This window comes from Acinonyx jubatus, chromosome A1 (assembly GCF_027475565.1).
Source record: "Acinonyx jubatus isolate Ajub_Pintada_27869175 chromosome A1, VMU_Ajub_asm_v1.0, whole genome shotgun sequence".
Taxonomy (NCBI): Eukaryota; Metazoa; Chordata; class Mammalia; order Carnivora; family Felidae; genus Acinonyx; species Acinonyx jubatus.
Genome location: NC_069380.1, coordinates 21642059 through 21658484, shown reverse-complemented (window position 1 = coordinate 21658484; position 16426 = coordinate 21642059). Strand labels below are relative to the sequence as shown.

At 36.9% G+C, this 16426-nt stretch overlaps 1 protein-coding gene across 6 annotated transcripts in view; it reads left to right on the top strand.

Moving 5' to 3' along the window:
• SETDB2 (SET domain bifurcated histone lysine methyltransferase 2) overlaps window positions 1–16426 on the top strand; it is an 87535-nt gene that overhangs the window by 21464 nt on the left and 49645 nt on the right. For 5 of the 6 annotated variants that reach the window (XM_027064798.2, XM_015069694.3, XM_053215119.1 and 2 more), the window contains one exon: window positions 5402–5965. In XM_027064798.2, the coding sequence (XP_026920599.1) occupies window positions 5402–5965 (564 nt within the window). The remainder of the gene's footprint in view (window positions 1–5401; window positions 5966–16426) is intronic. The other variant, XM_053215143.1, reaches the window with a different exon arrangement.

Genomic DNA, 16426 nt, shown 5'->3' with positions numbered 1-16426 from the left:
ATTAGAATCCTAAAAAATAATCATAGTAATAATAAAGATTAGATGTCTTCCCATGACATTATGTATCACCAATTTACTCATTACATTATTTACACTTTATTATATATACTTAGTTCTTTGTCTAGAATGTAAACTCCTTGAGATCACAGAGCTTTTCATCATTACTTCTGTAGCATCTGGTGCATAGCAGGCACTCAAAAAATCTGATGGAAGAATGAATAAGTGAATGAACAAACAAACCCCTGATAGGAAATTGGAGAAAGCATATGAACAGACAGTTAACCATAAGGGAAAAACCAGTAAACATGAAATTATGTTCAATCTCTCTATTCCTAGAGAAAAACATTAAGGAGGTAATAAAGTACTGTTTTTCATTTATCAAATCGGTTAAAATTTTTAGAATAATCAATTGATCAACACTCATACTGTATAAATTGATCCGGCCTTTTTGAGAATCGGTTTGGTTAGCCTGTATTGGTTAAAATGTGTGTACCTCCTAGTGCCATGATTGTGGTCTCTAAATGTTATTGCTCATTAAGTGGAACCATAGTCCTTTGGAGAAATGGCTAACTCCAGACCTGGGGCATCTTGTGACAGAAAGCAAGAAGGCTATCAAAGACTACCAAGTGTGTTAGAAAGATAGGAGCAAACTTGAAAGAGCTCCCACTGACCAAAAAATGGCACAATTTGGATATCAAAAGGAATAATCACTGTGATTGATTTAAACACATTAAATACTTAAAAACCCATTTTAAATTTTAAAAATAACATTTTAAAAGTCACTGGGGGTGCCTGGGTGGCTCAGTTGGTTAAATGTTCGACTTCCGGCTCAGGTCATGGTCTCACAGTTCATGAGTTCAAACCCCACGTTGGGCTCTGTGCTGACAGCGTGAAGCCTGGCGCTTGCTTCGGATTCTGTCTCCCTCTCTCTCTGCCCTTCACCTGCTCACGCTCTCCCTTTCTCTGTCTCTCTCAAAAGTAAATAAACATTAAACAAAATTTAAAAATCAGTCACTTTGGTAGTTGCTAGGATACAACTCACTATTCTGAGCACTAGTAATTAAAGAGAAAGAATCAAGCATTTATCCTGCCTTTCCTATATTAACTGTATTTCAGATAACCCAAGAGTTGATGAGGAAAATTTCCTCTTTATCAAAGAATTCCAGCCAAAAACTGCAGTAGAAATGGTAGAATTAGAAGATTGTTATTTTTACAACTTCCCCCTCTTTCCCAAAGAAACAGTGACCTTAGGCCAGTGCTGTTAAACTAATTGTGGTAAGAACAGGTGTTTTGTTTTGTTTTAAACTTCAAATTTATTGAGGATGAATACTCATAAAATACAATGAAATGTTGCAGCAGTGTTAAATTGCTGTAAAAGTTCCTAAACTTTTACAACTTTATATTTTTGTACTTATGAATTGGTAGCCAACCATTGTGGGATGGCACCACCATACCTTGAGTAGCATTGACCTGGATAATGTTAATGAGTGAATAACTTAACTATTAAGTGAAAGATTTATAGCACTGTCCTCCCTGCCCCCCACCGCCTAAATTGAACTTGAATCTAATCAAGCTTCTAAAACTGACTACTGATTTACCAAATAGAGGGATAGAGGGATGAGTTAAATGACACCACCACAAGGGAAGCATCAACCAAATTCTAGAATGTGGGAAATGCTACAGGACAAATGACACAGTTATTCAACTGCAACAAATAAATGTCATAAAATGAAGAGAGAGGGGCACTGCTATAAGATTAGAGACCAAAAGACATCTGAATCAAATCCAACGTGTGGGACTTGTTTGAATTCTGATTCAGATTTTAAGATAATCACTGATATGTGAAGATGGGTCACTGAGATTGTAGGTTCTTTTAAAAACCTTACTTGAAAAAAAAATTTTGTTTGTTTTTAATGTTTATTTTTGAGAGAGAGAGTGTGTGAGCGGGCAAGAAGTAGAGAGAGAGAGAGACACAGAACCTGGAGCAGGCTCCACGCCCTGAGCTGTCAGCACAGAGCCCAATGCAGGGCTTGAACCCACAAACTGTAAGAACATGACCTGAGCTGAAGTCGGATGTTTAACCGACTGAGCCACCCAGATGCCCCTAGAAACCTTATTTATTAGACATACATACTGAATTATTTCAGGTAAAAGATGTAATGTCTAGGATTTGCTTTAGAATACCCCATGTTTTAGTGTGGGGCAAGAGGGGGGAAAATAGAAGTAAAATAGGCAACATGTTGATAACTACTGAAGTTTGGTAACAAGTGTCAAAGATAAACAAAACCAGACATTGAAGTGATGAAAACATTTTATGCAGTAACTACTGATAGTAAGGAAAAAAGCTGAGCTCTATTCCAGTTTATGCTGGGGTGACTAGTGTTTTAAAGGCAAATGAGGGAGTAGAGATAGAAGAAGAGAGGAACCCAAGTGAAAAATTACAAAGATTCAGTGTGAATGTTTATGAGGCCAGCTATGTGTCCTAGCTGGGAATCATCAATGTTAGGATCTTTCTTCCCACAGACTGGAAGACAGAGGCCTTACCCTTCCTGATGATTAACTTTCAAAGGAAGGCCTTTCAGGACCTTGAGAAAGGCACTCTTGAGTTGTAGGAGATAAATACACATCTTAGAGGAATGGAAGAAAGATTCACAATTGTAAGCCCTTTTTTAGTAACTGTTCTAAGGAAGGAAGGTCAGGAGCTTATCTTCAGGTTTTGGCTACAAGAAACCATGAACTGTCTTGACAGCCTTGAGCTTTCTTAGGCAGGCATGTTAGTGGGGGGGCTTGGGTCATCCCAGAGACTTGGTCTTATGCTGCTAGAAGCCTTGCTGGAGTTTTGTTGTGGTAGTGCACAGGTTTAGATGGAGGCATCATGTGCTAAGAGTTCTACAGTTCTTACAAGTATATGGGGATCCAATATATCAGGTTTGTGTTGTTGTTGTTGTTTTTAATTTTTAATGTTTATTTTTGAGAGAGAGAGAGAGAGAGAGACAGAGTGCAAGTGGGGGAGGGGCAGAGAGAGAGAGGGAGACACAGAATGTGAAGCAGGCTCCAGGCTCTGAGCTGTCAGCACAGAGCCTGACTCAGGGCTCAAATTCATGGACTGCGAGATCATGACCTGAGCCAAAGTCAGAAGCTTAACTGACTGTGCCACCCAGGTTCCCCCAATGTATCAGGTTTTTTAATGAGAAAATACACAGTTATATAAGTTTGCAAGTTTTATTAATAAGAGGTTATTTTAAAATGTGTATTCTAGTTACCTAGTAACTCTTCTTAAAGGAATGTACCCTAAGGTAATAATCAGGAATTTGGTCAAGGATTTATGTATGAGGATGTTGCTCAAAGTAGTAACATACAGGAAAATTGGAAACAAATGTTTTTTACATTAAAAGGTTTATATTAAATATATTCTAGCACATCCTTTCATCTATTAGATTGTCAGAAATCCCAAAGCATCAAGAGCCATTGTCTGATAAGGCTCTGAAAAAGCAGGTACTCTCATAAATTGCTCAAAGGGCTGACCCCATGGAGAACAATTAGGCAATCTTTACAAATTACTAATTCATTTACCCTGTGACCTAGTACTGCCCCTTCTGGAAATGTATTCTGAAGTGATAATCTTTACATGTATGAAATTGTTATGCACAAGGTTATTCACCGCATAATGATTTGTAATAGCAAAAGATTGGAAACAACAGACTAGTTAAATAACTTGTGGAATTTATGCAAAGGATTGCTATATAGCTAGAAAGGGGATGGGGAACTTCATATCTCTGCTTTCAGTAAGTAGCCATTAGTTACATGTGCCTATTTAAATTTGAATTATTTGAATTAAAATTAAATTTGAATTGATCAAAATTAAAAAAAATTTTTTCTGGTCATGCTAGCCACATTTAAAAGTGCTGAATAATTCACCACATGTGGCTAGTGGGGCTCCCAAATTGAACAGCACAGATATGAAACATTTCCATCAATGCAGAAAGTTTTATTGGATAGTGCTGCTTTATATGGTAATTGTAAAAATATCTCTAAAATACCTATATAACTTTTATAATAAATAACAGATACCTAAAGATAGAAAATACTATGTAAAGTAAAACTTAGTTTCTTCAGGTATCTGAAGAAAGATTAAAACCCAAGTTCCATATACATGGAGTCTTTTCACAGATTTTTTTTCTTAAATTCAGTAACCTCTCCATTTTCTCATGTCAGTTGATTATTTTAAAATATGTCAGTATGATGCTAGGTGTAATACATATTACAGAAAAAAACTGGTACAATTGTTGAAGGATTCCTGATTAATTCGTAATTTTTTTAGCTAGCCTTTACCTGTTTTCTTACAAGCGAACCCAAGCATGCCTGAAGTAACATTCCTCAAAGTGCATCCTCTAAATAAACTCTAAATTTGATAGGTACTGTAGCACGGAGTTACACCTGTAATCAAACTTTCTGGAATATTCTGAAATTAGGTTATTGTATAATAGGAAAGATACTTGGTGTTTGTTCTGATCCTGTGTAGCCTCTAAAACCTTTGGAGTCGGCTGAAGAATGAATGTCTTTGGCATGCTAATGAAATGACTCTTAACGAGGGGCTCCTGAGTAGCCTCAGGGTGGGGGCTAGTCAACCAAAGACTAAACATTATGATTAGAAGCTGGAAACCTTCAGTCCTACCTCCCAACCTCCAGGGAGGGGTGAAGGGTTGGAGGTTGAGATAATCTCCATTGGCAAATGATTTGATCAATCATGCTTACATAATAAAGTCTCCATAAAAACCTCTAAATGGACAGGGTTCTGGAAGTTTTCCTGGTTGGTAAATGCTTTGAGGTGCTGGGAGGGTGGTGCACACAGAGAGGGTAGGAACACTCCGTGCCTGTTCCCACTTACCTTGCCTCATGCACTTCTTACATTTGGCTGTCCCTGAGTTGTATCTTATTATAAACTGGTAATAGTAATTAAAGTGAGTCTTTCTAGCAAATTATCAAACTTGAGGAAAGCATGTGGAAACCCCTGGGTTGGTCAAAAGTTTGAGTGGCCTGGAACTTGTGTTTGGCATCTGAAGTGGGGACAGTCTTGTGGGACTGAGCTCTTTAACACCTGGGAGCTGATGCTGCCTCCAAGTAGATAGATAGTGTCAGAATTGGACCGAATTGTTAGACACCCAGTTGAAGAGGTAGACACCATGTATTTGGTGTCCAAAGGAAAAAAAATCCCTAAGGTATAACTTCTATATGGCTACAGAACATAATAAGTAAAATGTGTATTTCAGAGTCTGGCTTATTGTATTATGTCTAAAAAGAAGATAATAGGAACTAATTGCACCTTAGTGTATAATGTTTTTTAAAAATGGGGAATTGTGCTATATATTTGAGATACTAATGAATAATTAATTTTAAACAGATCTACAAAAAATAAGGAAGTTCCTCCTTTGGAAAATAAAGTTGCATACATTACAGAAAAGAAATCATCTTTGAATTTACGTTACCAAAGTCATGACTGCTCTAGAACTTGTCTGATGAAAATGCCACTAACCTTCAAGGGAGAAAACCCTCTGCAGCTACCAATCAAATGCCACTTCCAAAGACGACACGCAAAGACAAACTCTCATTCTTCAGCACTCCACGTGAGTTATAGAACCCCTTGTGGAAGGAGTCTACGAAACGTGGAGGAAGTTTTTCGTTACCTGCTTGAGACAGAATGTAACTTTTTATTTACAGATAACTTTTCTTTCAATACCTATGTTCAGTTGACTCGGAATTACCCAAAACAAGAAGAAATTGTTTCTGATGTGGATATTAGCAATGGAGTGGAATCGGTACCCATTTCTTTCTGTAATGAAATTGACAATAGAAAGCTTCCACAGTTTAAGTACAGAAGGACTATGTGGCCACGAGCATATTATCTAAACAGCTTTTCCAACATGTTTACTGATTCATGTGACTGTTCTGAGGGCTGCATAGACATGTGAGTAGAGAAACATGGCATTTCCAAACATCTTCTGAATGTAGGGTACTTGTCAAGAAGTCCTGCTGTGTATCAGTTTGTCTGTCTGTCTAAACTCTGTTTACCAAGAATCTAAAATGGAAAGATACACTCTCACCAGCAATAGAAAAGAAAACTGCTTGCCAAATACAATAGTAAATTAAAAATTCTTTCTCCCAAGGATGAGTATTTCCTGTAATCTAGTACCACAATCATTATAGCAACAAGTCCAGCTAATGCCATGTAACAGTGCCATACACTGTGACGAGCACTTTACATACACTTTTTTATTTAATCCTCACACACCTTCTGAGGTAGGTAATGTTACTTCTGTGTTACAAATGAGGAAGTTGAGAAGCCAATTTTAAGATCATAGTGCAAACAAATTGAAAAGCCAGGATTTGAACCCATACTGTTAATCATTATGTTATATGTCTTATTTTACTTTTACAGATATTTCTTTGCTGCTTTTTTATAAACACTTATTTTTTTATTAAAATTTTTTTTTTTTTTACATTTTACTTATTTTTGAGAGAGAGAGAGACAGAGCACAAGTTGGGGAGGGACAGAGAGAGGGAGACAAAGAATCCGAAGCAGGCTCCAGGCTCCCAGCTGTCAGCACAGAGCCCGATGTGGGGCTCAAACCCACAAACCGTGAGATCATGACCCGAGCCAAAGTCATTTGCCCAACCGACTGAGCCACCCAGGCGCCCCTTATAAATAGTTATAATTAGTATTCTCATAACATTGGCATTCCATTAAAAAATTAAAACATATTCCAATATATTAGGAATTTGAAAATTTTGTTTTAAAGGTATGTAAGATACATGTATTTGTAGGTAGGCATATATAGTTGCATTATACATATTTAATTTAATGCAAATTTAGCTACCTGTACTTGGCAAAAGAAGAAGAGAGAGAGAAATAATTTAAATAGTAAAGATAGTAGTTTCACCGTTTTCTCTGTTGAAGTGTGAGATGAGATACATGAATTTGCTGTTACCTCAGTTTGGCTCAGTTTTTTAGGCCTGCCATAGAGGCCTAAAGAGAAATCTCTTTAGAGAGAGAAATCTCTCACAGTGCCAGGTTTTATTTTGTTTAAAAATAAGTTGTTGTTTTTTTGTCTTAACATTGCCTCTAAGTATAATCTAACTACATGTGGCCAAGCCCCAATCTCTCAGTGCTGGAGAGAAAAAAAAAAACTATTGGACACTGTTTACCTAATGGTCAGTTTTTGAGATTTTTTAAAAGAATCTTGGTTATATGCGATTTTTGCTTTAATACCATGGACACTAATCTTTATATAAAATGTGCCACCAGTATACATATTTGCATCTATTGGTCAGAAATTATAGGAGAAATCACAAAAACAAAGGCTGAAACCCATTGGGATCTGGAAATGGACACAAGCACTGTGGCCAGGGTTTCTAACTCTTACAGGAATGGGAATTAAACATGTCCCATGCATGGCATTGAGTGGGCACTGAGTTCTCCTGGGAATGGAAACAGGGACCTCTACAGGACTGGGAACAGGCTAATTATCTCACAAAGCCTGGAATGAGATTAACAATAACCGGTTGCAGAGCAATGAAACCCATAGTCATAGCCAGAGCAACAGGGAAAGGAGTCAATGTAAAGGAGTACCCAGGAGTAAACCTTATGGAAAGGTATGATTTCTTTTTTTAATTTTTTAATATTTATTTTTGAGAGAGCATGCGAGTAGAGGAAGGGAGGAGAGAGAGGGGAGACACAGAATCCAAAGCAGGCTCCAGGCTCTGAGCTGTCAGCACAGAGCCCGATGCAGGGCTTGAACTCACAAGCTGTGAGATCATGACCTGAGCTGAAGTCAGACGCTTAGCCGACTGAGCCATTCAGGTGCCCCAAGGTATGATTTCATACAGAGCATACAGAGATGTTTAGGACCATAAAGACAGTGTGAATCTCAACAAATGGGAGAATTCACACCTGAAGAATCAGAGATAAATGCAGAATCTGATTAAAAGAGACTTTAAAATAGGTATGTTTAAAATGTTCACAGAGGGGCGCCTGGGTGGCGCAGTCGGTTAAGCGTCCAACTTCAGCCAGGTCACGATCTCACGGTCCGTGAGTTCGAGCCCCGCGCCAGGCTCTGGGCTGATGGCTCAGAGCCTGGAGCCTGTTTCCGATTCTGTGTCTCCCTCTCTCTCTGCCCCTCCCCCGTTCATGCTCTGTCTCTCTCTGTCCCAAAAATAAATAAACGTTGAAAAAAAAAATTAAAAAAAATAAAATGTTCACAGAGATTAAAATGTTATTATCCATCAAGAAAAGGAGATTAGGGGGAAAATATATATATATACACATATATATATGTATATATGTATATATATACATATATATATGTGTATATATATGTATATATATATATGAAAAGAAATGGAAATGTGGGAAATAAAACATGGGGTCAATGAAATTAAAAACTAAATAGATTGGGGCACCTGAATGGCTCAGTCAGTTAAGCATCCGACTTCAGCTCAAGGTCATGATCTAGCAGTTCCTGAGTTTAAGCCGCATTTTGGGCTCTGTGCTGACAGCTCAGAGCCTGGAGCCTGCTTCGGATTCTTTGTCTCCCTCTGTCTCTGTCCCTCCCTGCTTGCACTCTGGGTCTCAACCTCTCTCTCAAAAATAAATAAACATTAAAAAAAAAAAACCCTAACTAGACGCACTCAATGGTAGAGTTCATATAGCTGGAGAGAGCATTAGTAAATTACAAGGCAAAATGAAAGAGATCTCCCAGAATACAAACAGATAAAGACATGGGGAAGATAATTTACAGATTAAAAACTATGGAGGATAAAATGAGAAACTCCAGTATATCTGAGAAGAAGAAGAAGAAAGCAACATTTAAAGAGATGATAGCTGAAAATTTCCAGAACTGAAGAAAGGCCAGAGTCCTCAGAGTGAAAAAAGCCTACAATGTACTACGAAGGGAAAATAAGATAAATAGACACCTAAATACATCATGATGCAACTTAAAAGGTTTCTAAGGTACAGAATAAATCTCAAACACTATCAGAAAAAAAAGATTGACAGCACACGTCTCATCAGAAGTAAAGGAAGACACAAACAGGCATGTTAGCTTAAAATCCCAAAGGAGAATAACTGTAAAACTAGAATACTGTACAAAGCCAGACCAGTTTTTTCACAAGGGGTTGTTCAAACAATTACATAGCAATTGAAGATATGCATATGTTCTTTCCAGCAATAGTACTTTTAAGTATATCTAGAGTATTGTTTTCCAAGCTACAGATTTAGTGGGATGTAAAATCATTAAAGCGGTTGTAAATAGCATTTTTTAAATTAAATAAAAATACCCAAGGGGCACCTGACTGACTCATTTGGTAGAGCATGACTCTTGATCTTGGAGTTGTTAAGTTTGAGCCCTGCATTGGGTTTACAGATTACTTAAAATCTTTAAAAAGAAAAAAAAAACCAAGTGCATCATACATAGGATAAAGTTTCATGCCACTGTGTCACTTTATACACATACACAGAGAAGTATGTATGCCTGTAAAGGATCATGAAGAACATGTATTTTACTGTGGGTCATATTCAAAAATATTCGAGAGATACTATTCTAGAGGTGCTTACACATAAGCAGAAGAACAAGCTGTTCACTGCAGTATTGTTCGTAATATTGAAAGCTAGAAGCAACTTTGTTATATACTAAGCAACTTAATTGCTTGTCTAAATGCTGTCTGAAAATTAAAAGGAATTAACTACATTTGTATATAACACAGATGAATCTCAAAAACACTATTTTGAATGAAAAAGGCAAGTTGTAGGATAATAACTATAGTGAATTTTTAAAAACAGTATAATATACTGTTTGTAGGTATATATGTACTTAAAAGTATAGAGGATGTAGCACCAAATCTTTTGAAAGTTTAGTTTTTAAATGTAATGTTTTATTTTTAGAGATGATATATACAGTGTATATAGTGTTTTTCTCTACATCCTGACCAACACCTGTTATTTCTGTGGGGTCATAGACATTCTGATAGGTGTGAAGTGATGTATCTCACTGTGGTTTTTGTTTGTTTTCATTGTGGTTTTGGTTTTCATTTTCCTGATACTTAGTGATGTTGAGCATCTTTTCATGCATCTGTTGGTCATCTGTATGTCTTCTTTGGAAAAATGTCTATTCAGGTCCTCTGCCTATTCTTTAATCAGATTATTTGGTTTTTTGGTTTTGAGTTGTGTGAGGTTTTTTGCCTATTTTGGATATTAACCCCTTATCAGGTATGTCATTTACAAATATGTTCTCCCATTGAGTAGGTTCCTTTTCATTTTGTTGATGGTTTCCCATGCTGTGCAAAAGCTTTTTGTTTTGGTGTAGTCCCAATAGTTTATTTTTGCTTTTGATTCCTTTACCTCAAGAGCCATATCTAGAAAAATGTTTCTATAGCCAATGTCAAAGAAGTGGCTGCCTATGTTTTTCTTCTAGGAGTTGTATTGTTTCAGTTCTCACATTTAGGTCTTTAATCCATTTTTAGTTCATTTTTGTGTATGGTGTAGGAAAGTGGTCCAGTTTCATTCTTTTGCATGTAGCTGTCCAGTTTTCCCAGCACCATTTATTGCAGAGACTGTCTTTCCCCCATAGTATATTCTTGCCTCCTTTGTTGAAGATTAACTGACCATGTGAATGTACATCTGCTTCTGGGCTCTGTATCTATTCCATTGATCTAAGTGTCTATTTTTTTGCCAGTACCATACTATTTTGATTATTATAACTTTGTAGTATATCTTGGTATCTGAGATTGGGTTACCTCCAGCTTTTTTCTTCTTTCCCAAGATTGCTTTGGATATTTAGAGTCTTTTGTGGTTTCATACAACTTCTAGTATTATTTGTTCTGTCTATGTGAAAGATACTATTGGTATTTTGAAAGGGATTGCATTGAATCTGTAGATCGATTGAGTAATGTGGACATTTTAACAATATTAATTCTTCCAGTCCATGGATATAGAATATCTTTCGATTTGTTTTTGTCCTCTTCAGTTTCTTTCATAAGTGTTTTATAGTTTTCAGAATATAGGATTTTTATCTCTTACTTTTTTTTTTTTTTAACGTTTATTTATTTTTGAGACAGAGAGAGACAGAGCATGAACGGGGGAAGGTCAGAGAGAGAGGGAGACAAAGAATCTGAAACAGGCTCCAGGCTCTGAGCCATCAGCACAGAGCCTGATGTGGGGCTTGAACTCACGAACTGAGAGATCATGACCTGAGCTGAAGTCAGACACTTAACCGACTGAGCCACCCAGGCGCCCCCTCTTAAGTTTATTCCTAGATATTTTATTCCTTTTGGTGCAATTATAAATGGGATTGTTTTTTTCTTAATTTCTCTTTCTACTACTTTGTTAATAGTGTGTAGAAATGCAACAGATTTCTGGGGCTTTTTGTCTTGCATTTTAATTTTAATTTTTTATTAAGATTTTTATTTTAATTCCAATGTACTTAACATAGAGTGTTAGTTTCAGGTGTACATTATAACGATTCAACAGTTCTATACATTACTCAGTGCTCATCATGATACGTGTTCTTTTTTTTTTTTTAATTTTTTTTTTTTAATGTTTATTGATTTTTGAGACAGAGAGAGACAGAGCATGAACAGGGGTGGGTCAGAGAGAGGGAGACACAGAATATGAAACAGGCTCCAGGCTCTGAGCTGTCAGCACAGAGCCTGATGCGGGGCTCAAACCCACGAACTGAGAGATCATGACCTGAGCCGAAGTCGGACGCTTAACCGACTGAGCCACCCAGGCGCCCCATGATACGTGTGCTCTTAATCCCCATCAGCTATTTAACCTATTCCTCCACCTACCTCCCCTCTGATAACCATCAGTTTGTTCTCTATAGTTAAGAGTTTGTTTCTTGATTTCTCTCTCTCTCTCTCTCTCTGCTAAGTTTTATTTATTTATTTTGAGAGATAGAGAGTGCATGCACACGTGCGTGGGGGAAAGGCAGAGAGGGAGAGAGGCAGAAGGAGAATCCCAAGCAGGCTCCATGCTGTCAGCACAGAGCCTGATGCACACCTCAAACCCACTAACGGTGAGATCATGACCTGAGCCAAAACCAAACATCAGGCACTTAACCGACTGAGCCACCCAGGCACCCCATCTCTCTCTTTTTTTTATTCCTTTGCTCATTTACTTTGTTTCTTAAATTCCACATATAACTGAAATCATATGGTATTTGTCTTTACCTAACTGACTTATCTCACTTAGCATTATACTCTCAAGCTCCATCCATGTTGTTACAAATGGCAAGATTTCATTTGTATTTATGTCTGAAAAATATTCCATTACATATATATATATACACACACAGACACACATATATATATGTATACCATCTCTTCTATATCCATTCATCTATCGGTGGACACTTAGGTTGCTTCCATAATTTGGCTATTGTAGATAATGCTGTAATAAGCATAGGGGTGCATATATCCTTTTGAATTAGTATTTTTATTATTATTATTTGGGTAAATACCTAGTACTGCGATTACTGGATCATAGTTTTTAACTTTCTGAGGAACCTCCATATGGTTTTCCACAGTGGCTGCACCAGTGTGCATTCACATCAACAGTATAGGAGAGTTCCTTTTTCTCCACATCTTCACCAAAACTTGTTTCTTGTGTTTTTGATTTTAGCCATTTTGAAAGGTGTGAGACGATATCTTACTGTAGTTTTGATATGCATTTCCCTGATGATGAGTAATGTTGAGCATCTTTTCATGTGTCTGTTAGCCATATGTCTTCTTTGGAGAAATTCTGTTCATATCTTCTGCCCATTTCTTAATTGGATCCTTTGTCCTTTGGGTGTTAAGTTGTGTAAGTTCTTATATATTGGGGATACTAACCCCTTATCAGATAATGTCATGTGCAAATATCTTCTCTCATTCAATAGGTTGTCTTTTAGTTTTCTTGATGGTTTCCATTGTTGTATAGAAGCTTTTTATTTCGATGTAGTCCCAATAGTTTATTTTTGCTTTTATTTCTCTTGCCTTAGGAGACATATCTAGAAAAATATTGCTTCAACTGATGTCAGAGAAATTGCTGCCTGTGCTCTCTTCTAGGACTTTTTTGGTTTCAGGTCTCATATTTAGGTCCTTAATCCATTTTGATTTTATTTTTTTATGTATGATGTGAGAAAGTGGTCCAGTCTTATTCTTTTGCATGTAGCTATCATGTTTTCCCAACACTATTTGTTGAAAAGAGTGTCTTTTTCCCATTGCATGGTCTTGCCTCTTTTGTCATGTTAATTGACCATATAATCATGGGTTTGTTTCAGGGCTTTCTATCCTGTTCTTTTGACCTGTGTGTCTGTTTTTGTGCCAGTACCATACTATTTTGGTTACTATGGCTTTGTAGTATAACTTAAAATCTGGAATTGTGATGCTTCCAGCTTTGTTTTTCTTTTTCAAGATTGTTTTGGTTTTTTGGTGTGGGTGTGTGGGTGTGGTTCCATACAAATTTTAGGATTATTCTAGTTCTGTGAAGAATGCTGTTGATATTTTAACAGGGATTGCATTAAATCTGTAGATTGCTTTGGGTAGTATAGACATTTTAACAATATTCTTCCAATCCATGAGCATGGAATATCTTTCCATTTGTCTTTGATTTCTTTCATCCATCGTTTTCAGAGTACAGATTTTTCACTTTGGTTAAGTTTTTAAAAAAAATTTTTTTAATGTTTATTTTTGGGAGAGAAAGAGTGCGAGCAGGAGAGGGGCAGAGAGAGAAGGAGACACAGGATCCAAAGCAGGCTCCAGGCTCTCAGCTGTCAGCACAGAGCCCGATGCGGGGCTCGAACCCACCAACTGGGAGATCATGACCTGAGCCGAATTTGGATGCTTAACTGACTGAGCCACTCAGGCACCCCATTTAAAAAATTTGTTTAATGTTTATTTACTTTTGAAAGAGAGAGGGTGCAAGCAGAAGAGGGGCAGAGAGAGAGAGGGAGACACAGAATCTGAAGCAGGCTGTCGGCACAGAACCCAATGCGGGGCTTAAACTCACAAACTGTGAAATCATGACCAGAGCTGAAGTCAGACATTTAACCAACTGAGCCACCCAGGCACCCCCCCACCTTGGTTAAGTTTACTCTTAGGTATTTAATTATTTTGGTACAATTTTTTTTTTAATGTTTATTATCTCAGAGAGAGAGGAAGAGGGAGGGGCACAAAGAGAGGGAGACACAGAATATGAAGCAGGCTCCAGGCTCTAGACTGTCAGCACAGAGACTGACACAGGGCTCAAACTCACAAATCGCGAGATCATGACCTGAGCCAAAGACAGATGCTTAACCAACTGAGCCACCCAGGCATCCCTATTTTGGTACAGTTGTAAATGAGTTTGCTTTCTTAATTTCTCTTTGTATTAGTTAATGTAGAGAAATGCAATGGATTTCTGTACATCGATTTTGTATCCTCTGATTTTACTGAATTCATTTATCAGTTCTAGTAGTTTTTTTGGTGGAGTCTTTGGGGTTTTCTGTATGTAGTATCATGTCATCTGCAAATAGTGACAATTTTATTTCTTTCTTACTAATTTGGATGCCTCTTATTTCTTTTTCTTGTCTGATTGCTGTGGCTAGGACTTCCTGTATTATGTTGAATAAAAGTCGTGGGAGTGGACAACCTGGTCTTATTCCTGATCTTAGAGGAAAAGCTCTCAGGTTTCACCACTGAGTATGATATTAGCTCTGAGTTTGTCATTTATGGCCTTTGTTATGTTGAGGTATGTTCCTTCTAATCCCACTTTGTTGAGAGTTTTTTTTATCATGAACAATGTTGAATTTTGTCAAATGCTTTTTGTGAATCTACTGAGATGATCCTATGATTTTTATCCTTTTGTTAATGTTGAGTATCATGTTGATTTATTTGCATATATTGAACCATCTTTGCATCCCAGGAATAAATCCCACTTGATCATGGTAAATGATCTTTTTAATGTATTGTTGAATTTGGTTTGCTAATCTTTTGTTGAGGATTTTTGCATCAGGAATCTTGGCCTGTAGTTTCATTTTTTGTAATATACTTATTCGGTTTTTGTATCAAGATAATGCTGGCCTCATAGAATGTATTTGGAAGTTTTCCTTTCCCTTCTGTTTTTTAGAATAGTTTGAGAATATGTATTAACTCTTCTTTAAATGGAGTTTTTTTATTTCCAGTTTAGTTTTGTTACTAGTAACCAGACTATTCCGATTTTCTTTTTCTTGATATAGTTTTGGAAAATTATATGTTTCTGTGAACTTACCCATTTCTTCTAGGTTGTTAACTTGTTGACTTGTAATTTTTCATAGTGGTCTTTTATCTATTATCATCCTTTGTATTTCTGTAGTGTCAGTTGTTACTTTACCCCTTTCATTTCTGATTTTATTTATTTGGATCCTCTTTTTGTTCTTGATGAATCTGGCTAAAGGTTTATCAATTTTGTTTTTCTTTTCAAAGATTCAGCTCTTGGTTTCATTGATCTTGTCTATTTTTTTTTCTTAGTCTCTTTTACATTTATTTCTGCCCTATTCTTTATTATTTGCTACTAATTTTGGGTCTTGTTCTTCTTTTTCTAATTTCTAGAGGTGTAAGTTTAAATTGTTTGAGATTTTTCTTGTTTCTTGAGATCACTATACATTTCTCTTTTAAAATTTCTTTTGCTGCATCCCAAAGATTTTGGACCAGTGGGTTTCATTTGTTTGCAGGTATTTTTAAATTTTCTCTTTGAGTTTTTCATTGAGCCATTGCTTGTTGAGTAGCATATTGTTTAGCCTCTACATGTTTATGGTTTCTCCACTTTTTTTTTTTTTGTAATTGATTTCTAATTTCATTCCATTGTGGTCAGAAAAGATGTTTGATAGGATTTCAGTCTTCTTAAATTTATTAAGACTTGTTTATTGGGATATGTGATCTATCCTATAGAATGTTCTATGTGCACTTGGAAAGAATGTGTATTCTGTTGTATTTGGCTTGAATGTTCTGTATATGTGTATCTCTTAAGTCCATCTGGTCTGGTGTTATTCAAAGACAGTTTTCTTGGGGCGCCTGGGTGGCTCAGTCGGTTGGGCGTCCGACTTCGGCTCAGGTCACGCTCTCACGGTCCGTGAGTTCGAGCCCCACGTCGGGCTCTGGGCTGATGGCTCAGAGCCTGGAGCCTGCTTCCGATTCTGTGTCTCCCTCTTTCTCTGCCCCTCCCCCGTTCATGCTCTGTCTCTCTCTGTCTCAAAAATGAATAAAACGTTAAAAAAATTAAAAAAAAAAAAAAGACAGTTTTCTTATTGACTTTCTGCCTGGATGATCTGTTCACTGATGTAAGTAGGATATTAAAGTCCCCTACTATTATTGTATTACTGTCAGTTTCTCCCTTTATGTCTGTTAAAACTTGCCTTATGCATTTAGGGGCTGCCAT